This window comes from Podarcis melisellensis, assembly GCF_964234715.1.
Source record: "Podarcis melisellensis genome assembly, chromosome: 2".
Taxonomy (NCBI): domain Eukaryota; kingdom Metazoa; phylum Chordata; class Lepidosauria; order Squamata; family Lacertidae; genus Podarcis; species Podarcis melisellensis.
In genome coordinates this window covers 70281523-70306890 of record NC_138529.1, presented here as the reverse complement: position 1 = coordinate 70306890, position 25368 = coordinate 70281523, and the positions used below count along the sequence as shown (strand labels likewise).

Sequence of the window (25368 nt, the reverse complement as noted above, 5' to 3'; positions counted from 1 at the left end):
CTGCTGAACAGATATTATGTGGCTTGTGTAACCGTGACAGTTCCACAGATCAAAGCCATCTTGCCAGGATACAAACAAGCTTATTCCCCCTCATCCATCCCAAGTCTGTATCAAGGAATCAGCCCAGGGCCCACATGGCTTCTCCTGATTCAGAACTTCTGGACAAAGAGAGCTGAAGATCAGCATACAAATCACACCTGGCCCCCAAAGTCCTAATGGCTGTTACCAGCAATGGGGATAAAATAGTGCCCTATGATACCCCATATTGAAAACACCAGGGGTGGTCCTTCCATGATTCAACAGCAGTATTTCCAGTTCCTCCTATTCTTTATCTGAGCAGTAAAATCTAGACCACCAACAGGGTTCTCTTGGGCAAAATTTCTTGTTCCATATAACCACCAAGATGAAGCACCAATTCAATTTATACAAAGCCATTCAATATAGTTTGTCATCAACACCACTATACTATCTAGAAGCATCATGGAAATGGGCAGGCCAAGAGTCCCATGAATTTACATAGTTTGCTGCATAGTTCATTTCCATAGTTCCCAACCCATTGAGAAAGTATACTAAATTCAAGCAGGCAGCTGCCAGGATGTTTCCAAAAACAGAGACTTAACAATTCTTAAGGACATTGACACTGGCCACACAGAGAGCATTGTGTTTAAGTTATTGGTTTGGGGTCCCCCCGCCCGTGTTGTTCCATTAGGCACACAGGTTTCTTATTCCTGTGCTGAAAAATACCAATAACAAGGATTATTTAAGAAAATTCTTAGGGCCAAACTAGAGTGTAATACCTTTCCCGGGCCTGATAATGCCATCAGCAACATAAGGGATTGATTCTCCTCTTCATGTGATATATGCCATCTGCCAGTTATGCCCTTCTGCATTTTACACAGGGCAGTCTCTATGCAAAATAAGAAATGGACAAAAATCGGACATCAGAAATGGCAATATGCATTTTAACTGTCTGGTACACTGTATACTGTACACTGCAATGTGAATCCACTAAATTACAATACACATCAAGAGTTCTCACTGCTATATTTATTGACGGAACAGGAAAAGAAAATTCTTAGTACATTGTATTTATTTACCAATGCAACAATATCTGTGACATCAAAAACTGTTTTGTGAACTACACCTGCTGAATACATAATTCTCATTGTTGGAGGTTTTGCACATTTCATTTCCCTCTAACCTCACATTTTACAATCTCCACACCCAAAATATTTATATATGTACTTGCCACTCAGGATAACATAACATACTTAAATGTGTTAGCTTTTAAACCTATTTGTTGTTCTTTTATCTTGTTAAATAAAAGTGTTATTATCTCCTGAAGTATGTGCTTTATTATGCCAACAATCAACAAACATTTTCCAATCTTAGGGGAAAAACCTGTTAATTTTTGCCCTTCCTTCTTTCATCCTTATAAAACTCATAAGCTTTGCCATTGTATATTCCTACATTTAGGGTTCTCACTGTGACATAGTTGTTGTTGGTATATCAGTGTTTCCCACATATTTTGCATACCACAGTCTTGAAGCTATAATCTTATATGACATTTAATTCCCTCAGGGACCAGTTTGGTAATGTACAGCTTAGTAGATATAACAATAAAAACAAGAAGGTTGAGGTTTTTTTTTATTTTAGCACCTATTATTCCAAGATCTGGTGTCCTGTAAATAAATAAGAAAGAACTATCCACAAAGCCTTGTAGTTATAAGCAGCAATACAAATTCTTAAGATGTCAGCTTTGCTACGAGAGTTAAGTTCAATTAGACAGTTGACTGTTTGCTGCAGATTTTCTGAAAAGGATCTGCATCGTGGCACAGTGTTGGAACATCTGCCCAGGCAGAAGGTCCCAACCTGAATCCTCAGCATCTTCAGATAGGGCTAGAAACGCCCGCAATCTGACATCCTGGGGAGCAGCTCTCTGTCAGCATAGATAGTACTGGGCTGCAGGGATCAAAGGTTTGACTCTGTACAAGGCTGCTTCCAAGGCACAGGCAGCACATCTTTTAAGAATACGCTGAACAAGGAAAGGGATTCCTGTCAGGGATACAAAGGCTAGATCTATTCCATGGGTAGGCAAGCTAAGACCCGGGGCCCGGATCCGGCCCAATCGCCTTCTAAATCCCGCCCACGGATGGTCTCGGAATCAACATGTTTTTACATGAGTAGAATGTGTACTTTTATTTAAAATGCATCTCTGGGTTATTTGTGGGGCATAGGAATTTGTTCCCCCCTTTTTTTTCAAAATATAGTCTGCTCCCCCCCCACAAGGTTTGAGGGACAGTGGACTGGCCCCCTGCTGAAAAAGTTTGCTGACCCCTGATCTATTCTATCTGGCAATCTTCATGTGGCATGATGTGTAACTCCACAGGCTGGCTGCTTTTTAATATTTGAGATCCTTTATTTCTCAGCTGGCTGCTGACTTTCAGAGTCTGCTTCCTTAGAAAGGTAATGCATAATCCACTGTGCACTGTTCATAAAGACATCTGCTTCAGCCTCCATTCCACTTACAGCATGATTCTCTTCTGGGTACCACAACAGCCTGCAAAGGGAACAACAAAAAATTATATTTTAGAAGTTCCTGTGGACTACGATGAGCAAAGACTCTCATATATAGCTTCTGTGTGATCCCTTCAGTCCCATCTCCTTCTTTGCAAGGACACTAAGGCCTGTCTCCATCACAGCCTCATCTCCCTCTGAAGTCTGCCATGACCTGCTCCATCCTCAAAGCCACCTGTGGGGCCCCCTGGATCTTAGGAGAGGATTAGATGCACCATGAAGGACAGGTCTATCAATGGCTATTCATCAGAATAGCTAAATGGAGCCTTCACGTGGAAAGAAACAGACTCAGCATGCTGCAGGTGGAAAGAATGGGTAGGCTATCACTTTTATGTGCTCTCTGTTGACTCGTAGGAACATGTGGTTGGTTGTTATTTATTGGAGTCAGACATTTCTGATCATACTGTGCTCTTATCTACTTTGAATAGTTTGATTTATGTACAACAAGGTCTCAAAACAACATGGTGCTATTGCATTTCCCGTGTGTTCTAAGCACAACACATTTATTACATGCTAGTTTGAATTTTTTGCTCCCCCGCCCACCCTTTAGGTAGGTTGTTATCCACATCCCAAGGGGCAAATGAAGCACAGAAGCAATGCAAGAATTAAATGTTTCATGACTCTAATAAAAGATTCTGTCCTATTCCTATTTGATCCTCAGCTGCAATTACAGTGGTACCTCGAGTTAAGAACTTAATTTGTTCTGGAGGTCCGTTCTTAACCTGAAACTGTTCTTAAACTGAGGTACCACTTTAGCTAATGGGGCCTCCTGCTGCCTCCGTGATGCAGCCACACAATTTCTGTTCTCATCCTGAAGCAAAGCTCTTAACCCGAGGTACTATTTCTGGGTTAGTTGAGTCTGTAACCTGAAGCGTCTGTAACCTGAGGTACCACTGTATAGCGATGCAAGAAAAGAGAAATAGTTACCACTAGACTTAGTAAAAGACACTAAATCTTTTTCCATCCTGGAAAACAGCAACAAACAAATCTGTGTGCTTTTAATACACTAAGGAAACAGAAACCTATAATTATTTCACAGATAAACCTATCATTTAAGGCTGTAATCATATGCACACTGTACATAGAGTAAGCCCATTGAATATAGTATGATTAAATGTCAAGGATGTATAGCTTGGGCTGTTTATGTCCCTTAATGCATATATATATACAGTATACTTTAAAAGTTCAGAGGTTTAGCATGGCAACAACACCCTTGAGTACAATCAAAGGCATTACTTTGAATGGCACAGGCAATGAAGTCTTTTGGCTACACTAAATAGAAGAAACAGAAACATTTGACAGTATTAAAAACTGGCTCTACATTATGAGTATACTGTGTGTCAGTGGAGAGCTGGAGCTGATTTAAGCAGAGCAGCAATTGCAGCATGTGCACTGGAAAAATTATCTCTGAGCTAACTCCATTGCTGTCACTTGCTGAAGTTTGATACTGCGTCATTCAATTGTGTATCTGTTCATAAAGAGGAAAAAAAACGACAGATTGATGTCAACAGCTGGATTGGGGTCAGAGAAATAAGCAGCCACCAAAAAATAGTAAACTGTACCGGTGAAGACTTTATGAAACTTTTAAGCTTGGGGCATGAGATAGCTTCCTGTGGTGGAAATAATATTTTTTATGAAGTGGGATAATAGGCTAAAAAGTCATAAGAACCAAAACTAAGAGGGTCTGAGTGTAAGCAAGACGACGAGTATCTTCCAACGCCATTTCTTGTTGTTCCTTCCTTGCTTCAAGGGCCATTTCCCCAACTCCTAACACTTTTTCCCTGCAGAGAAAAATCTGGGCCACTGCAGTGGATGCCAGTGGCAAGCTTTCTTATTCATATAACTCCCAAAATGGAGCAACATCCCTGATTCACAAAAGGTTGTGTGACAGGAAGCCCTTCTAGACAGTCTGTATCAACACCACTCTCCCAAATAAGAGCCTTGTGGAACTTGGTAGCACATTGATTTACATAGTTTGATGCTCAGTTCATTTGCATAGTTCCCAATGGATTAAAAAGTATGATGCTGATCTGCTACCATCACACTTGTGCGCTGCATGAACTCAAGAACTTTGGTCAGTCCACCTGTACAGCAGTCTGCAAGAATCTGGAAATATGCTTTCTTCCAAAATCATTGCATTTCTGGTGGCTGCAAGTGACTGGGTTCTAGGTGGGCTCATCTCCAACGGTTTTATAGTTGCAGTGATGGTCACTGAATGGGCTCAATGCAAGAGTCTTGCAACTTGTGAACAACTACTTCTCTCTCTGGGTACGTCCAATATCTTTGCCACTGCCTGTGAGATTGCAGTCATTACTAATTTCTTAATAACCAACTCAAGCAATGGCTTAGTGTTTCAAACATTCTACTTCTTTGCAACCTTCGTCTCATACACCCGATTTTGTTTCACTGCCTGGCTCTGCGTCTTCTATTGCATCAAGATAGTGAACAGCACCCACACCCTCTTCCTTTGGTGCAAGCTGAGGATATCGCAGCTGCTGCCCTGGCTTCTTGTGGGATCCCAAGTCTTTTCGGTTTTTGTTTCCTTGATTACAATCCCACATATTTCTTTTCAGCTCCAAAGCAACATAGCAACCAACACTTCAAATGTGACTCAAGGAAAGAAAGCAACCCAACTTTCTCGTTCTCTGCAAGCCATTTTTTTAATGACTGCTTCTGGCTGTCCCCTTCTTGTGGTTTTATTGTGCTCCATTGTGATTGTAGCCTCACTCTACACACATGTCTGCAAGATGACAGGTAAAGGAACCAGTCTTCGAAGTCTCCAAACCAAAGCTCATATCAGGGCAGCTGCGACAGTGCTCTCCCTCCTGATCGTTTACATTATTTTTTACGTGGCACATTCCATAATTGTACTTGAACATATTGAAAGAATCACCTCTGTTTATTCAGCGTGTCTAACAGTGATCCTAATGTACTCCCCTGCACAGGGTGCCATCCTGCTGTTGGCTAATCCCAAGCTCAAGCAGGCAGCAAGGCAGATGCTTCTGAAAACATAGCCTTACATTCACAAGGAAAAACTAGAAGGTGTGTGTGGGGGGGGTTGGCTACTAATCAAGAAACGTTTTCCAATGCTGAACAAATCTGTTAATTTTTTGCCTCCTCCTTTCACCCTTATGCAATGCCTAAGCTTCTTATTACAGTATATTCCTACATTTATGTCGCCCACTTTGCCACATTCCTTTCCCTACCTATTCTGCATAACACAATCTCGCAGCTACAATGATACATGGCATTAAGACCATGGACTCATTTGTACAATTCTAAAATCCAAATTGTCGCAGTGTCATTTTTGTCTGTTATATTCTATATCGATGACCAAAACCTCTTTGCTTCATTACACAGATACCATATGAGAACATAACTTTGAATGTTTTCTTTGACTCTTCCCTTCCTTCTCTAAATTAATCCTTACTCAAGTACAGAAGCTTTTGCTTAATTCCCCTTTAGGTAAAGGTAAAGGGACCCCTGACAGTTAAGTCTAGTTATGAATGACTCTGGGGTTGCTGCGCTCATCTTGCTTTACAGGCCGAGGGAGCCGGTGTTTGTCCGCAGACAATTTTTCCGGGTCATGTGGCCAGCATGACTAAGCCGCTTCTGGCGAAACCAGAGCAGCGCACGGAAACGCCGTTTTCCTTTCTGCCGGAGTGGTACCTATTAATCTACTTGCACTTTGACTTGCTTTCATACTGCTAGGTTGGCAGGAGCAGGGACTGAGCAAAGGGAGCTCACCCCGCCGTGGGGATTCGAACCACCGACCTTCTGAACGGCAAGCCCAAGAGGCTCAGTGGTTTAGACCACTTTGCCTACTATTAAATGTTCCTAAGTTCCTAACACTTCTGCTCAACCCTAACAATGAGCTCCTTCCTGGTATACCCAAGGCACTAACTGGTTGTCTTGTGCCTGGCCATTTTGCATCTCCTGTCATACAAGTTAGATAGAGAAGCTGACCTTTCATTATCTGTAGCTGTGTTGTCAGCTATGACATTGTTGTTGGCATTCCGTCAGTGCCAAGAGGCAATGGAATATGCCTCTGGGATGAAGACAAACTGCTGTGTTAGCAGCACCAAAGTGACCCCTCCAAAGTGCAAGCCTGAGCAGTGTGTAGGGAGGTCCTGGGCTGCCCAGACAACAAGACCCTCTCTCAGCCTTGCTGATGTATTCTAAAGGAATGCAGAGCAATAAGTTTGGCACCAGCTTGGCTTCAGGAATTGCTGGAAGGGGTAGTACCTCTGATGGGGAATACATTGTCCTCCTTCTAGTGTAGTTGTCCATGTCTGGGCCCCACCCTGCACTCAGCTCTCACTTGTGGCTTCTGGAAGCTGTCAGCATGCAACTGTGGCCACATCCTGATAATGGCTTCGAATAGTTGGCTAAACCAGGTGAGGGAAGTTGATGGGTCTCAAACCCTCAGTGAGTTAGGGACTTTCCCTGCATACGAAGACAGTCATCACAACAGACATGTAAAGAAATGATAATCTAGTACTAATCATAGCAGTGTGTCTACCATTAGGGTTGATCTGTCTCCTAACAAACCAAATGTACTCTGAAATATCACCCAACATTTTTTCCAAGGTAAACCGTGCAAATTAGCCCTGCTTCTGAAAAACAGCTGAATCAAACCCAAACACATTACTATCACACATCTCCATATTTAGCATGTTGTTGTTGTTTAGTCGTTTAGTCGTGTCCGACTCTTCGTGACCCCATGGAGCAGAGCACGCCAGGCACTTCTGTCTTCCACTGCTTCCCGCAGTTTGGTCAGACTCATGTTTGTAGCTTCGAAGACACTATCCAACCATCTCGTCCTCTGTCGTCCCCTTCTCCTTGTGCCCTCCATCTTTCCCAACATCAGGGTCTTCTCCGGGGAGTCTTCTCTTCTCATGAGGTGGCCAAAGTATTGGAGCCTCAGCTTCACGATCTGTCCTTTCAGTGAGCACTCAGGGCTGATTTCCTTAAGAATGGATGCATTTGACCTTCTTGCAGTCCATGGGACTCTCAAGAGTCTCCTCCAGCACCATAATTCAAAAGCATCAATTCTTCGGCGATCAGCCTTCTTTATGGTCCAGCTCTCACTTCCATACATCACTACTGGGAAAACCATAGCTTTTACTATACGGACCTTTGTTGGCAAGGTGATGTCTCTACTTTTTAAGATGCTGTCTAGGTTTGTCATTGCTTTCCTCCCAAGAAGCAGGCGTCTCTTAATTTCGTGGCTGCTGTCACCATCTGCAGTGATCATGGAGCCCAAGAAAGTAAAATCTCTCACTGCCTCCATTTCTTCTCCTTCTATTTGCCAGGAGGTGATGGGACCAGTGGCCATGATCTTCGTTTTTTTGATGTTGAGCTTCAGACCATATTTTGCGCTCTCCTCTTTCACCCTCAATAAAAGGTTCTTTAATTCCTCCTCACTTTCTGCCATCATATTTAGCATAGATAACTGCATTGATGAGTTGCATCAATTATGCTATTATTGGTTATTATTTCCTGTATAGAAGCAGTAAAATGTAGGCTGGACAAGGTAACTGTTGGGTTGATTTTTATTTCATTTATTGGATTTATACACCACCCTATACCCACAGGGCTCAGGCTTACTGAACCCAGAATGCTCACTAATGGTACCTCATCATCCAAAAAAGAAGTGAGAAGTGGGGTGCCACAAGGTTCTGTCCTAGGTCCGCTGTTGTTCAATGTCTTTATCAAAGATCTGGATGAAGGAATTGAGGGGATGCTCATCAAATTTACAGGTGACACCAAGCTGGGAGGGATAGCTAATGCCACAAAAGGCAAAATTGGGATTCAGTATGACCATAACTCATGAAGAACTGGGCTCAAACTAACACAATGAATTTCAGTAGGGACAAATATAAGGTTCTGCAATTAGGCAGGAATACTAGCTGCACAAATATAAGATGAGGAACACCTGGCTTGCCAGTAGTACATGTGAAAAGGATCCAGGGGTCTTAGTAGACCACAAGTGTAACATGAGTCAAGAGTGTGATGCAGCAGCAAAAAAAGCTAATGCTCTTCTAGGCTGCATCAACAGAAGTATGGTGTCCAAATCAAGGGAAGTCATGAGTACTGCTCTATTATGATTTGGTCAGATCACACCTGAAGTATTGTTTCCAGTTCTGGGCACAATTTAAGAAGGATGTTGAAAAGCTGGAACGTGTGCAAAGGAGGGCAACCAAGATGATTAGGGGTCCGGAAACTAAGCCTTATTGGGAACAGTTGAGGGAGCTGTGTATGTGTAGCCTAGAAAAGAGGAGATTGAGAGGTGATATGCTAGCCGTCTTCAAATATCTCAACAGCTGTCATATTAAAGATGAAGCAAGCTCTCCCCCCCCCCCACTCCTGCTCCAGAGGGCAGGACTTGAACCAATGGATTCATATAACAAGAAAGAAGACTCTGACTAAACATTCCAACTCTACAATTAATAAGGCAGAACTATTGAACTAGGTAAGCTCCTTACCAGCTAGAGGTGGGTGGAGTTCCCCAGTAAAGTGGCCATGTTGATGACAGGGCAGCTTTCTGCATAGGCTTTGGGCACCTGTGGGAATCAACCAAATAAGTGGCAACAAAGTCACCACGAGAACCTTCCAACTCCACAGCTATCTTCCCCAAAATTGCACTGCACAAAACACAGAAGGGCTACTGAGATGTCTATTTCAGCAGAAAAACTAGGAGCTGTGGGGTAACTTCAAATGAATGATTTGTTGCTATAGGCATCTCAACAGCCCTTTTGAGTACCTTGCTAGCAATGTGTATACCTAGTCGGAATGAGTACGTAATATGAATGACTAGAAAGAAACTAGCAATCCTATCTATTCATCTGCAGGGCAGTGGGATTATCCTTATGACTGATGTATGAGCTTTAGTTCAGAGCCATTTGATTGGATATTGACCTTCCATATTCACCTATACAAAAAAGAGCAGCTATTCAAAAGTATAGACATGTAGAACCATATTGGTCAAATGAATTGTCTGCCTTTCCTTCTGTTCTGTTGTTATCTACATCCCAATGGGCAACTGAAGCAGAGAGGAAATGAAAGAATTAGAAGTTTCATAAATCTAAACAAAGGCATTGTCTCAAGCCTGTTTAATCCTCACCAGCAATCCCAGGGATGCAAATACAGAAGGGATATATTTACCACTCTGCTATCTCTGGCACACATCTTTGCATTTTCCTTTCTGTAAACAGCTGCAAACAAATTTATGCCTTTAAAGATACTGATGAAAGAAAAACCTATCATAATTTGACAGATAAACATATCAATTAAAGCAGCAATCAATCCTGTATTAAAGGGTTGGATTAAACAACCCTCTGGGTCCCTTTGAACTCTAAATTTATCGTTACCAAGTACCTCAGTTCAGCTGGAACTTGTTCTGAGAATGAGGGTGTCCCTGTGGTAAGTCAGGAAAAACCTCTATGGCAGGGATGTCCAACCAGTAGATAGTGATCTACTGATAGATCCCCGGCTGATCCTGGTAGATCGCGGGATCCTGACTGTGTACAAAAAGTTATGGGGGAAAGCCAAAAAACTCTGTGCAGCAGTCCTCCCCCCCAAAAAAGTTCAACAACTCTGGGGAATTCACCCACCCACCCCACGCACGCTCCCCCTCCCTCCAATGCCAATGCCAATAATCACTGCCTGTTTTTTTGTACTGGGAGTAGATCACAGTCTCTTGGGAGTTGGAAATGCCTGCTCTGTGGTATAAGCCAGTCCTGGTTTCTTCTTTTTTTTTTTATAAATATATTTCACAAACGTACAAAAGACAAAATGAAAAAGAAAAAACAGAGAAAAAGATAAAAAGAGGGGGGGAAAAGAAAAAAAGAAAAACACGAAAAACATACAACTTTAAATGACATTGATCGACTTCCCCTTATCTCGATTTCGGAAAATATTACCTTGTTTATCTATCTGCTGTGTCTATTCCTTAATAAAACTTTTTACGTAGTAAGCGTTATCTCATGCCTACTGTGGTTTCTGTAAGTACATATATGTTTCTGATCAACATTTTGATTTTCCCTTTATCTCTATTTCCATATATATCCTAAATTTATCCCATTCATTATTAAATTTTGCACTTCTTTGATTTCTTATTTTCTGTGTCAATTTAGCCAACTCCAAATAATTGGATAATTTAAGTTGCCACTCCTTTAGTGTTGGGATTTTTGGTGTTTTCCAGTACTGTGCTATGAGGGTTCTGGCGGCCGCCATTGCATATTGAAAAAAGGTTCTATCTTCTTCTTTGATATCCTTACCAATTATCCCCAGCAGGAAGGCTTCGGGTTTTTTAACAAACGTATATTTGAGAATTTTTTTTAATTCATTATAGATGGATTCCCAAATTTTTTTGAGAATCTCGCACGTCCACCACGTATGGATGAAATCGCCCTCCTTGCTCTTACATTTCCAACACAATTTATCGCCTGTTCTATACATTTTATGTAGTTTTACCGGCGTTATGTACCATCTGTACATCATCTTATATATGTTTTCCTTTAGTGTCGTGCATGCTGAGAAATTCATATCTTTACACCACAATGCCTTCCATTTGTCAAACTCTATGTTGTACCCTAGGTCTACCGCCCACTTCACCATCACATCCTTTACTTACTCGTCCTTGGTGTCCCACTCAAGCAACTGGTTGTACATTTTTGATAATAATTTTGTTTTACTTTCTATTATTTCAATCTGAAATCTAGATTTCTTGTCATTTATTCCGATCTTATTATCTTCTCTCCACATTGAATTAATTTGATGGTATTGTTTTTTTTTTAAAATATAATTTTTATTAAGATTTTCCAAATTAAAAACAAATTAGATCCAATTCATACACTTTCTTCCAAAACCAAAGCCAGGACTTCCCCTTCCCGCCCCCAATTGCGTTCCAAATCTTCCAAATAAGCAATTAAATTCAACAAGTTTTTATCCCATGACTCACTTAACATCAATAACCCAATTTTTCCAAATTCCCATCCCCTAAGATCGATTTTTTCCCTTCCACGAGTTCCCCCTTTCAAAATTTTATAAAAAAAGAAAAAAAGATATAAAGATAAAAAAATACTTTTACAACCTTTGGATTCCAAATTTCCCTCCCCCCTTTCTCTGTTGTGTTCCTTCTATCCCTTCATCCTAATGTCTTCCTGAAGTTCCTACCCGCTTAATCCATATCCCTCTAGTAGTTTGCCAGTCATATTTAATTACAAATGTCCAATCTTGGAAGGAGTCTGTCTCAAAAAGGGGCCCATTTTTTCTATCCAGATTTTTATATCAAGGAGTAAGAAACTCCCATTTAATTTCCATAAGCTTGTCAAATCTGGATGTCCCAAATGTTCCCAATTCTGTCCAGTTCATGATGTTTCCATATTCTTGTCATTCTCTCTCCTCCTTCTGTTTCCCTGTTTTCCCGCAAAAATGTTCTTTTTCCATGACCTTCTTATTTTCTGCAGAGGCTTGTTATTCAGAAGCAAAACATTATGTCATGTCCCTTTCGTTTTCCAACTAAAGAATCCATTGTTTCCTGTAGTTTGTAGCCCTCTGTAGACAAAACAATGTTCCGTTTCTGCAGTTCCCAAGGGATTAAAAGTTACAACTGTTCAGGTTTCCTGAGAAAAACACATGCAATGTCGCTCAGCTCCTCTAGGTGGATCGCAGTAACTAAGTTCCCTTCCAGATCAAATCCATTAGTCCAAATAGTTTGTAAATCCTTATTTGAAACAATTTGTATACAATTTAAAACAAATGTAACCGGCAAAGTCCTCAAAGCAAAGTCCCTGCTTTATTCTTCCGTTTTGACAGCCTTTGACAGCTGTCAAAACTCCCGATGCTCTTCCCCAGGTAGTTTCGCGGATCACTCCAGGGATTCCGGGGGGGGGGTTGTTTTTTTAATAATAATTCCACTTTTCTCCTCCAGCACAGTCTTATAATTTTCCCTCGCAAAGTTGCTAATTCATGAAGATAGAGATACGCTCGATCTTAGTCGTTAAGTCCTTTGTTTTGGCTCTTCTACAATTAAGGGGTAGGCTGACTTCCTTTTTTCCACCTCCCCCGTTCGCTCCAGATTTTAAAAATTTATCCCTCTTTTTTAATCCATAATCCAATTACTCACGGGTTCTTCTTTTAGGTCCAGATTTTCAATAGAAGAAGTCAGCGCTCTCCGCCGGATGGCATGCGGCTGCGCTCGGCAGGGATAGCAGAGAACTCAAAGCACCACGCTTCTCCCCGGCGCCCGATCCGTAGCCTTTAAAAAGGCTCCTTCACGAGCCGGGAGGGCGCTAACGGTGCCAGCCGAGTCTCCATGTCCACGGCCTCACTCTGGCCGTGGTTTTTGAGGGTCCCCGCATCGCCGGTGCGGTAGGACCCAGCCCCTGCCGAGCAGGCTCCCTCCGGAGCTCGGAGGGAGCCCGCCATTCGGCGATGGCGCCGACCCGGAAGTCGCCTAATTTGATGGTATTGAATCCAGCCAGTCAGCTTGCTTTTTATCCAGCCAGTCAGCTTGCTTTTTATTTCTTCTAATCCTCCACCCGGATTCTGTTTTGGTTAGAAAATCTTCATATGTCCATCTTTCCCCCTCAATGTTTGATCTTTTAATTGTTAAAATGTCTATTGGTGATAACCACCAGTGCGTTTTCTGCTCCAACAATTTTTTGTTCCTTTCCCACACTTCCAGCAGTGGCCCTCTGAAAATGTGGTTAGAAAAACCTTTATGAACCCTTCCTTTGTCTCGCCATAAATAGGCATGCCAACCGAATCTTAGATTAAACCCCTCTAGATCTAACAAATTTTTGTTTTTGATGACAATCCAGTCTTTTACCCAACAGAGACATGCAGCTTCGTAATATAACCTCAAATTTGGGACCGCGAGACCACCCCTATCTCTTTGGCCTGTGAGCAGTTTAAATCTAATTCTTGGTCTCTTTCCCTGCCAAATGAATTTGGAAAGTAATCTCTGCCATTCTTTGAATATTGAGGTTCCTCTAATTATCGGTATATTCTGAAATAGGAAGAGTAATTTAGGTAGTAAGCTCATTTTAATCGCCGCCATTCTCCCCAACCACGAGAGATGTATTCTGTTCCATGTATCCAAGTCCTTCATTATTTCTTTCCATGTTTTCTTATAGTTATTTTCAATCAGATTTATATTTTTCATAGTTAACCAGATTCCAAGGTATTTTACTTTTTTAGTTATTTTAATTCCAGTTTGACTTTCAAGATCGTCTTTGGTTTCTTCTTCCATATTTTTGGTCATTATTTTGGTTTTTGCTCTGTTCAATTTAAATCCGGATAATTTTCCAAATTCCTCTAGTAGCTTTAACACTTTGCCGACGCTCTCTTTTGGTTCTTCCAATGACAGCATAAGATCGTCTGCATATGTTTTCAGTTTATATTCTTTCGCTCCTATTTTTATGCCACGGATCTCTGGGGTTTTTCTTATCTTGTTTGTGATTATCTCTAAAACCATGATAAACAACAACGGTGACAGAGGGCACCCCTGTCGAGTGCCTTTTGCTATTTCAAACTGTTCTGTCAAGGTATTGTTAATAATTAATCTAGCTCTTTGTTGTGTGTAGATTGCTCTAACTCCTTCCAGGAATGTGCCATCTATCCCTGATCTTTCCAGGCACTTTATCAGAAAACCCCAGGAGACATTGTCGAAAGCCTTCTCGGCATCAACGAACATTAAAGCCGCGGGAATTTCATTATGACATTCTAAATATTCGATAATGTCTATCGTATGTCTAATGTTATCTTTTATTTGTCTATTGGGAAGGAAACCGGCCTGGTTTCAGTACTTCTCAACCAGAGGCAGTAGTTTGTTGTTGTTGCTGATCTTCTAAAAACTTAGTGTCGCGTCTAATGCAAACAATGCTTATAATACTACTACCACTGATTATTGCCTGGGGCCTGGATGTTTCTCAGCCTAGCAGCATAACCAAGTGCCTCCTTGCATTTCATAGGAGCTTCAAGCTCATCCCTATTGTGAGGATGAGATTTCTGGGATGGTAATGTCCTCACAGCTGAGCTTCAGCTCTGTGGCATGACACTTAACCAATATGACTAATAGTGCTTAGCTTTTTTTTGGGGGGGGGGGATTCATGAAAGGTACAGCCAGAACCAGTGGCTGAAAAGAAGAGGGTTCAACCCGTGTATTTCCTTGGGCAATGTTTGCAACATTGGCTTTTGGAGAACTGCAGCTGACTTGATACTTTACGGGCTCATTTGCAATGACTTTATAGTTATAATCACTGAATGGGCTAAAAATGGGAATCTCACTACTAGTTAACATCTTCTGTCCCAAACTATGCCCAATATCTGCAAGACAGTTTTACTGACTGCAATTTCATTAATTATTGTATAAAGGGTTTAGGAACCACTTGGAGAATTCACAGCATTTTCTATTTGCTGCCTGTCATATTCTCCCCATTTTGGCTCTGCCTAGCTCTGCATCTTTTGTTGTATCAAGATAAGTGAACAATGCCCAATCCTATGCATGCTTACCCAGAAGAAAATGACCAGAGTAGGGCTTGCTTCTGAGTAAACATGCATACAGTTTCCCCCCCTGCTCTGATGTTTCTGTATGATCAGTTCTTTGCGTATTGTTTCTCCTTCATTGTACACCAAATGTCTCTCCCTCAACATTGTGTAAAATTGAATTTTCTGTGTGCTCAAATCACACATTCTTTCTTCAACATTAGTCTGCATTTTCTCCTGCCTTATATGCAAGTTAATATCCAAATCCCAAGGGACAACTGAAGCACAGAGGTAACGAAAGAATTAGACTTTTTAGGCATCTAAATAAAGATACTGCCATCTTTCTTTCTTTCTTTCTTTCTTTCTTTCTTTCTTTCTTTCTTTCTTTCTTTCTTTCTTTCTTTCTTTTTCTACAGCATTTCACATCCATCTTTGGATATGTTGTTGTTTAGTCGTTTAGTCATGTCTGACTCTTCATGACCCCATGGACCAGAGCACACCAGGCACTCCTGTCTTCCACTGACTCCCGCAGTCATGTTGGTAGATTTGAGAACATTGTCCAACCATCTCGTCCTCCGTCGTCCCCTTCTCTTTGTGCCCTCGATCTTCCCCAACATCAGGATCTTTTCCAGGGAGTTTTCTCTTCTCATGAGGTGGCCAAAGTATTGGAGCCTCAGCTTCACGATCTGCCCTTCCAGTGAGCACTCAGGGCTGATTTCCTTAAGAATGGATAGGTTTGATCTTCTTGCAGTCCATGGGACTCTCATGAGTCTCCTCCAGCACCAAAATTCAAAAGCATCAATTCTTCAGTGAGCAGCCTTCTTTATGGTCCAGCTCTAACTTCCATGTCATTGCTTTTCTCCCAAGAAGAAGGTGTCTTTTAATCTCGTGACTGCTGTCACCATCTGCAGTGATCATGAAACCCAAGAAAGTAAAATCTCTCACTGCCTCCATTTCTTCCCCTTCTATTTGCCAGGAGGTGATGGGCCCGGTGGCCATGATCTTAGTTTTTTTGATGTTGAGCTTCAGACCATATTTTGCACTCTCCTCTTTCACCCTCATTAAAAGGTTCTTTAATTCCTCCTCACTTTCTGCCATCAATGTTGTGTCATCAGCATATCTGAGGTTGTTGATATTTCTTCCAGCAATCTTAATTCCATCTTCGGATTCATCCAGCCCGGTCTTTCGCATGATGAATTCTGCATATAACTTAAATAAGCAGGGAGACAATATACAGCCTTGTCGTACTCTTTTCCCAATTTTGAACCAATCAGTTACTGGTATTCCATATCCAGTTTTAACTGTAGCTTCTTGTCCCACATAGACATTTCTCAGGAGACAGATGAGGTGATCTGGCACTCTCATTTCTTTAAGAACTTGCCATAGTTTGCTGTGGACCATGCTTTTGCATAGTCAATGAAGCAAAAGTAGATGTTTTTCTGAAACTCTCTAGCTTTCTCCATAATCCAGCACATGTTTGCAATTTGGTCTCTGGTTCCTCTGCCCCTTCGAAATCAAGCTTGCACTTCTGGGTGTTCTCAGTCCACATACTGCTTAAGCCTACCTTGTAGAATTTTGATCCTTAAACCTGTTCCTCACCTCCACTGATCTTTGGATATACCCCTCTTCAAGTTCTCTCCATCACTTTCTGTTGTTTGCTTCCTGCAACCACATAAGCTCTGCTGTTAGTTTTGGATGGTCCAACCATCACATAGGTGGTCTTTAAAAAAAAAATATCTTTATTGAGTTTATAAACAAAGAAAATAATAATCAGAAAGAAAATACAAATAGCAAAAGATTTCCCATAAAGGAAAAAGGTAGCATTTAAGTTTACAAACTGCACAAATCTATGTTCCAGTTCAATTAATCGTAGAGACCTACATATAATTTAACATGCCTATATACAGTGGAACAAACAGAAATAAAAATAAATGTGAATACTTCCAATTAAGTCCATAATACTCTTCCTGCTGTAACCATTAGATCCAAACATCGTCTTCCTACTTATATCCATTATTTAATTTTGTCATTATTGTTTTTTGTATTAATACCATATGTTGTTACTCATTCTTCTAATGTCAGAAAGCCTCTACTACTGCAGTATCCTTGGAGATATTCTCTCACCATTTTACATTCCTTGTCTACCTCCTTTTCTGAGGCTCCTCTCACTGCTTCCATTTTTTCCGCTAACATTAGATATTCTACCAGTTTAGCTTGCCATTCTATTGGTTGGTGGTGGTGTTTCCCTTTTCCAATTTCTGGCTATTAGATTCCTGGCGGTGGTGACTGCATACATGAACTGCAGTCTTATTTTGTTTTTAATATCAGATGTCATTATGCCTAAAATAAATAGTTGTGGTTTCTTAGAGAACATAGAATCATAGAATAGAATCATAGAGTTGGAATAGACCACAAGGGCCATCGAGTCCAACCCCCTGCCAAGCAGGAAACACCATCAGAGCACTCCTGACATATGGTTGTCAAGCCTCTGCTTAAAGACCTCCAAAGAAGGAGACTCCACCACACTCCTTGGCAGCAAATTCAAAGGTGGTCTTTTAAAACTGTAGAGTCACCATACTAACACTGCTTTATTCCACTGGCCTGAATAGTCCCAGGACACATGACCTGCCCACTTTAGCTTCACAGCCTTTTCCATTACAACCACAACTTTCAGTCTTTCTTGTACCCAATTATTAGTTTTTCGATCTTTTAATGATATTCCTATCATTGTGAGTCCCATGGCATGTTGCTTTATTCTTTAAATTTTCATGTTTCTTTGTGTGTCCACTTCTTCATAACACATCACAGCTAATAGGCACATACAGTGGTACCTCGGGTTATAGACGCTTCAGGTTACAGACGCTTCAGGTTACAGACTCCGCTAACCCAGAAATAGTACCTCAGGTTAAGAACTTTGCTTCAGGATGAGAACAGAAATCGTGTGGCGGCAGCGGGAGGCCCCATTAGCTAAAGTGGTACCTCAGGTTAAGAACAGTTTCAGGTTAAGAATGGACCTCCAGAACGAATTAAGTTCTTAACCCGAGGTACCACTGTATTGAACACTTTAGCTTTTGAGTCTAAAGAAATATTTTTATTTTTCATTTGATTCTTTGTTCAGTTATTCCAGCATTTCTTGTAGCTCTTGTCAACTTTTCATTATTACAACACCTGCATATCATAGAAAATTTAGATATCTTCTGTTAACACATATTCCTTTTTTTTTACCACTCCAGCTTTTAATACACCTTCCAAGGTGAATGTAAATACCTTAGATGAGTGTAGTTGAGGTGATAAGCTAACTTCTTGCCTTATGCCTCTTTTTAAAGATACTGGGTGGGTCTTTACGTGGAGATGATATGTTGCTGTTGCCTTATTTCCTATTTTCTTGCAATAGCTGGTTATATCTGCTGTCAAATCTGCAGTTTTGCAACACCCACTGTATAGCCCAGGTTTCGACTGTATTGAAGGCTCTCTTTTTTGAAATAGATGAATCCAAAAAAATAAAAAAATAATAAAAAAAGAATCCAGCGTAAATAGGGATATTATATCCATTACATTTCCCTAACATTATTTTCATAGTTAATAGATGATCTGCTGTCACCTTAAGTCTACTTAATCCTCAGTGGCAATTATAGGAATGCAAATAAAGAATGGATATAGTTACCACTGTGCTTTATCAGGGACCCATATTTACATTTCACTTTCGGTAAATAGTTGTAAACAAACCTAAGTGCTTTTTAAGCAAGTGTGGTGGACCTCCAGATATTGCTGAATTACACCTCCCATCACCCCTGAACAAAGCTAGTTGATGGGATCTGTAGCTCAGAAACATCTGGAGGCTATAGGTTTCTCCTTCCTGCACAAAAGAATAAAAAAAGCCTATCATAATCTGAAAGATAAACACATCAATTACCTAGATGTCTATACAAAAAAAAAAAATTCCTTCCAGTAGCACCTTAAAGACCAACTAAGTTAGTTCTTGGTATGAGCTTTCGTGTGCATGCACACTTCTTCAGATGTCTAAGTACGCCCACCTAAGAATAAGCCTATATAACGTAATAGGATTAACTTACTGAATTAACTGAATTAACTTTCAAGTAGACATATTCAGTGAATGGTGGGTGATAAAAACTGCCAATAAATATAAGATCTTGGCATGGAGAGCATCCTCGAGCACTGTAAATTTCTTTACTCAGGATGACAAGTATTGAGGCCCTTTGGGGAAAACTAAAAAGAAGAAATGAAAGCACCTGACAGTATTAAAAGCTTGTTTCACATTTTGCGTGTCCTACGGGACAGAGCAGGGTTGAGGTTGATTTAAGCATCAATAGGCATTCAGCATATTCAGTAAGTCAGCTGAGAACTGGTCACCAAAATTTATGCTTCCATAGTTCAACTATACACTACTCCGAATAAGTAGAAATGCTTCTGGTAAAGCTTAAAAAAGTAAAAGAGTGTTTTACCACAGGCCTCTGAGCCAACCCTGCTACTATGACCGTCGCATGCTGGTTTCTAGCTTGCCTCATCCATTGTGCATCTTGTCATGAAGAAGAAACAATATTTTGGAGGAGCATGTGAGGAGATGAGCAGCTAGGAACTAGGAAGGTAAAGTGCACTGACAAGGGCTGTACAAGCTTTTGGTTTGGGGCCTGAGAAATTGCTTATGATCTGGGAGCAAATATAAGAATTGGCTGTGAAGTTCCTGGAAACCAAAATGAGGGGGACCTGAGGGCAAGCAAGCCAGCTAACATCTTCCAAATGTGGTTTACAGAGGCAGATTATTCCTTGTTTCAACAGCGGTATTTCCAGCTCCTGTTATTCTTTAAGTGAGCAGTAAAATCTGGGCCACAAAGAGGTTGCCTATGGCTAACTTTCTTATTCACATAAACCTCAAATTGAAGCAGCATTCCTGATACATACAAAGTTGTGTGACAGGAAGCCCTTCTATATAGTTAGTTATCAGCACCACTACCCCAGATAAAAGAATTATGGAAATTGGTAGTTTGACACACAGTTCATTTGCATACTTCCCAATGCATTAAAAAGCATGTTGCTGATCTGCTACCACACTTGCACTCTCCATTTGAACTCAACAACTTTGGCTGGCAAACGACTACCTATACAGCTATCTGCAAGAATCCGGAAATATGCCTTCTTCCCAAATCATTGCCTTTCTGGTGGTTGTAATCGACATGGCCCTCTGTGGGTTCATCTCCAATAGCTTTATAACTGCAGTGATGGTTGCTGAATGGGCTAAATGCAGGACCCTCGATGCCAAGGAACAACTTCTTCTGTCCATGGGAACGTCCAGTATCTGTGTCACAGTTTTGATGATTCCAGCAATAATCACTTACTACTTAAAGTTGGAGTTCAACCACATAACGATGAGAATGATTCATGTCTTTCTAACCTCTGTCATATTCTTCCGATACTGGCTTCTTGCCTGGTTCTGCGTCTTCTATTGCATCAAGATAGTGAACGGCACCCACTCCCTCTTCCTTTGGTGCAAGCTGAGGATATCACACCTGGTGCCCTCGCTTCTTGCAGTATCTCTAGCTGCCTCCTTGCTCTTTTCTGTCTATGCATTTCATAATATTTCAGTGCAACATCAGAACACCACAACAGCCAACATAACAAACATGACTCAAGGATACTCATGGATAGAAACTGGCAGTTCTTTACAACTCTTCTTTTTAATTACTGGTTCAAGCTGTCCCCTTCTTGTGACTTTACTTTGCTCCACCATGGTTGTAGCCTCGCTCTGCAGACATATCTGCAATATGACAGGTAAAGGAACCAGCTTCAGGAGCCGCCAAACAGAAGCTCATATCAAGGCAGCTGGGACAGTGCTCTCCTTCCTGATCATTTATGTCACTTTTTACATGGCACACCTATTGCTTGTATTTCAATACTTTGAAAAATCAGAACAGAGATTTGGTTCAATAATGTGTTCAGTGGTGCAGCTAATGTGCCCCTCTGCTCACGGTATCCTCCTGGTGTTTGTTAATCCCAAACTCAAGCAGGCAGCTACCCAGATTCTTTCAGGAGCAAAGCCTTAAAAAATATCACAGGTATTTTAAATGTCATAATTGTCATGTAGTTTGCCCTAGGTTGCTTTTTTTGGTGTGTGTGTTTTTTAAGGTAAAGAGCTGACACTGAAGGGAATGAGGAAGCTGGACTGGGACTATGGTATGGTGACAGGTGGCTTCAATCTTTTGCTTCCCACAGTTTCCAGTCAGCAAGCAAGCAAACCTCAAATTTAATCTGATCATCAACAGCTCATCCACCTTAAAGAGAACTTTATCCTAGCACTGGTTGACTGAATGATTCTATAATTTATTATTATCATCATCATCATCATTAGAATTTATATACCACCCTATACCTGGGGGTCTCAGGGCGGTTCACAGAATAAAATCAAGATATAAAACCACAAAATACCTAATAAAAATAAAAACAGCAATCCAATAGCGCCCCTCCCCCCATTACCCTGTGAATCTTGATCACTTTGTAACGGCATTTTAAACATATAATACTCTATCTTTGAAATGATGCATAGGTAACAACACTGGGTCACTGTTTTCAAACTGTGGTTAATGCAAACTCACAACTGTGGACCTTTAGGTTTTCAGACTATTAGGCTATCTATTAATTGTTTTTGAAATACAGGCATTGCAGCAATTGACACATATGAAAAGAAGAAACAAATGAAATGCTTGTACAGTCGTGATAATTCTATGTATTGCTTTGGACTTTTAAAAATCATTTCTTTAGCAAATGCTGTGCCCACCTACTGCGTCCTTGTGGCATTTGCCCTCCTAGGTGTGTGACATCATACTGGGTTCATAAGGAAAGGGTTAACTAATTGTAAAATGACTAACCAATGGGAACCCAAGGGAAGTGAGTTAGTTAGAGTTAGGGTGGTTGAGAAGATAGTCTGGAGTTAGAAGAGACAGAGAGGATACGTCTGTGGGTTGGGCTAGTCTGATGTGAGAGAGTGAGAGAATTTGTTAAGAGGAGTCAGCCAAACAGTTGAGATAACCAGTCAGAAGGTATTAGGAAGGTATAGGTTGGTAAAGATAACGAAAATTAAGATACTGAAAGGAATATTATCTGAGAAACCATAAACTTGTTAACGTTTATAAAATAAACTTGTTTATTTGGTTCACTTTTAACAACTGTCTGGACTCAGTGTTTTACCTGAGGGTAACAGGTTGGTGGCAGTGGGGAAGCGAGCACAGTGGTGGCACAGGGATCAATAGACCGTTAAACGTCCGAGGACCCTGTGTGATCGCCACAGTCCTTAACTTTTTATCTGCCTTCTGCTGCTAGCAGTTGCTCCTCCATATAATGCCCCCCGTTCTCTGCCTACACTTCTGTTCCATCATGCTCCAATCACATTTCAGCAACAGTGGCATACTCCTACATGTGGCACTACATCATATTCAACTTTACAAAATCCTGCCAACATATATGTAAGCATGTTGTATACTTGGGGATAGCCTTTGCTGTTGTCCACAATTCTGAACAATCAGTATGGTTGAGCAGGGACTGGACCTTTTAGATAGTACTAACTTGTTGCTTTTGGAGTGTGTGTGTGTGTGTGTGTGTGTGTGAGAGAGAGAGAGAGAGAGAGAGAGAGAGAGAGAGAGAGAGAGAGAGAGAGAGAGAGATTAAGTTTGGTTCCGCTCAGGCTCTACATTCAGGACCTTTCATGGAATTGAGTCCTCTTAAGAGTACGCAGGTGGCGCTGTGGTCTAAACCACAGAGCCTAGGACTTGCCGATGAGAAGGTCGGTGGTTTGAATCCCCACGATGGGGTGAGCTCCCATTGCTCAGTCCCTGCTCCTGCCAACCTAGCAATTCAAAAGCATGTCAAAGTGCAAGTAGATAAATAGGTACTGCTCTGGTGGGAAGGTAAACGGCGTTTCTACGTGCTGCTCTGGTTTACCAGAAGCGGCTTAGTCTTGCTGGCCACATGACCTGGAAGCTGTACGCCAGCTCCCTCGGCCAGTAAAGCGAGATGAGCGCCGCAACCCCAGAGTCGTCCACGACTGGACCTAATGCTTAGGGGTCCCTTTACCTTTACCTTTAAGAGTATAGATGCATTTTGAGACAATGAGTGTGGAAAAAATAAATATGAATAAAAATTGGGCCACCTATGAACATAGGCGCCGACTCCATGGGGCCTGAGGGGGCCCGAGCCCCCTCAAAAATTCGTTTGGGGGGGCTCTGCCCCCCCAATAATTTAAGAAAATTATTACCGTGAATTTCGCTCTGTGCGTGTTATTGAGCGAATGTGTGGTCCCTGGAGCTGACTCGAGGGAGCGCAGGGGCAAAAATAGGCAAAAATCAGGCAAAAATAAGATTGGGCAGTCGGGCGGAGGGAAGGCGGAAGCTGCTGCAGGGTCTTACTGCCCACCCGCTTCTATTGCTGCGTTTGCTCAAACTCAACAAAGAGCAGGGAATCCTCTGCCCTCCTGGCAAGCAGAGGGTTAAGGAAAGGATCGAGTCCTTCCTTCTAATTCTTTCCTAGTCACACTGCGTGCAGGCTCCAGGTGGGAGAGAGAGAGAGAGGGCTGGCTTGGGGGGGGGGACTTTTGCCTTCCTTTCCTCCCCCCCACCCCGTTAAACTCCTCGCCTGCATTCTTAGCCAGCTGCTTCTCCGCACACCCCTCTTGTGCTTCTTGTCCCTTCTGTGTTTTTCCTTCCCTCCCCATTTAAAACGTGGTGACAAAGCACGGATCCACATGGATCCTCAGGATTTTTGCATTGGGTCACCCCAAATTCACCATCAGATCACATTACATGTCCATGGCTACAGTCTGTACCAAAAAAATCACGCACCCACTGTTGCCTGGGGCTGCAATGGTGCAAAAACGTGGTTACAAAGCATGGATCCACAGGATCTTTGCACTGGGTCACCCCAAATTCACCATCAGATAACATAGCATGTCCATGGCTACAGCCTGCACCAAAAAAATCACGCACCCACTGTGGCCTGGGGCCGCAATGGTGCAAAAACGTGGTTACAAAGCACGGATCCACATGGATCCTCAGGATTTTTGCATTGGGTCACCCCAAATTCACCATCAGATCACATAGCATGTTCATGGCTACATCTTGCACCAAAAAAATCACGCACCCACTGTTGCCTAGGGTCACAGTGGTGCAAAAATGTGGTTACAAAGCACGGATCCACATGGATCCTCAGGATTTTTGCATTGGGTCACCCCAAATTCACCATCAGATCACATAGCATGTCCATGGCTACATCTTGCACCAAAAAAATCACGCACCCACTGTTGCCTAGGGTCACAGTGGTGCAAAAACGTGGTTACAAAGCATGGATCCACATGGATCCTCAGGATTTTTGCATTGGGCTACTCCAAACTCACTGTCAGATATTAAAAATCTTTATAAAATAGAGAATTAAATACATACAGAATGTTAAATTTTCAGTTTCGAAATATTAGTACTAGTTTAGTACTGTAGTTCTATATTACTATAGTACTGTATTAGTTATTTTCAAATACTTAAATATTTTTAGGGTGTAAGACCCAATTAAAGCCCGTTATTTACATACAGTATTACAGTATTTACATACAGTATTAGGCATACTGTATTAACTTTATTAACTGTATTAAAGCATTAACTTTGAGATATTATTTTTATTTAATGAACCCTCAGCCTTATTCAAAGTAAGCTTAAATTAGCTATTTCACTTATTAATCAAAGTGCTATTACCGTGCGACAGCAATATTTTATGTTTTATTCTTTTAATGATAGTTTAGGATTTATTTAAATATCATTTCAGTCTTTTCAGAGCTATATATTCACTGCTCTGTAATAGTCTATAAGCATAATTGTTACTGTAAATTAAATTAGCTTTTTACGAAAATACCGTGCGTGTTTATGTTTTGTTTCTTTTTTCAAAGCCAAAAAGTGTTTCAGGCTTGTCGAGTTTCCCGGAGTGTGGAGTTGTAGAGAGTCGAGTTTTCGGGGTTCTAATGTTGATCATATGACTCTAAAATACTTTTAAAAAACTTTAAAACTCACTAATTTTCATCTAAAATTTAGAAAACTTCCCGGGGCAGGACCCCGGTATGGGCCCCCCCAATATTTTTTATAAGTCGGCGCCCCTGCCTATGAACCAATAGTGGAAATGGATAACCAATGGAAATTAAAACCTTATGAGGAAGTTGAAGGTTTTGTGAATAATTGGTTGCATTATCAGCAAATTAACAAAATGTTTAAAGATGATAAAAAGAAAAATGGATTTGGATATACAAAATCA

The 25368-nt window shown here is 41.2% G+C and overlaps 3 protein-coding genes across 3 annotated transcripts in view; 2 read left to right on the top strand and 1 right to left on the bottom strand.

Moving 5' to 3' along the window:
• Nucleotides 1–1072: 1072 nt before the first annotated feature.
• APEH (acylaminoacyl-peptide hydrolase) overlaps nucleotides 1073–25368 on the bottom strand; it is a 68863-nt gene continuing 44567 nt past the window's right edge. The window contains exons 44-45 of the mRNA XM_081892768.1: nucleotides 9066–9224; nucleotides 1073–2560 (exon numbers count right to left, since the gene is read on the bottom strand). Of these exons, the coding sequence (XP_081748894.1) occupies nucleotides 2419–2560; nucleotides 9066–9224 (301 nt within the window). The 3' untranslated portion in view covers nucleotides 1073–2418. The remainder of the gene's footprint in view (nucleotides 2561–9065; nucleotides 9225–25368) is intronic.
• Nucleotides 3505–7247, top strand: LOC309363868 (taste receptor type 2 member 1-like). The gene has a single exon (XM_081900381.1). The coding sequence runs from the start codon at nucleotides 4692–4694 to the stop codon at nucleotides 5589–5591; it is 900 nt and encodes a 299-aa protein (XP_081756507.1). The 5' UTR covers nucleotides 3505–4691; the 3' UTR covers nucleotides 5592–7247.
• On the top strand, nucleotides 19216–22083 carry LOC309363867 (taste receptor type 2 member 40-like). The gene has a single exon (XM_081900380.1). It carries the CDS (start codon nucleotides 20220–20222, stop codon nucleotides 21129–21131), a length of 912 nt encoding a protein of 303 aa, XP_081756506.1. The 5' UTR covers nucleotides 19216–20219; the 3' UTR covers nucleotides 21132–22083.

Excerpts from the sequence above, each read along its gene's own strand:
- LOC309363868 (XM_081900381.1), top strand. The coding sequence starts at position 4,692 with ATGCTTTCTTCCAAAATCATTGCATTTCTGGTGGCTGCAAGTGACTGG.
- LOC309363867 (XM_081900380.1), top strand. The coding sequence starts at position 20,220 with ATGCCTTCTTCCCAAATCATTGCCTTTCTGGTGGTTGTAATCGACATG.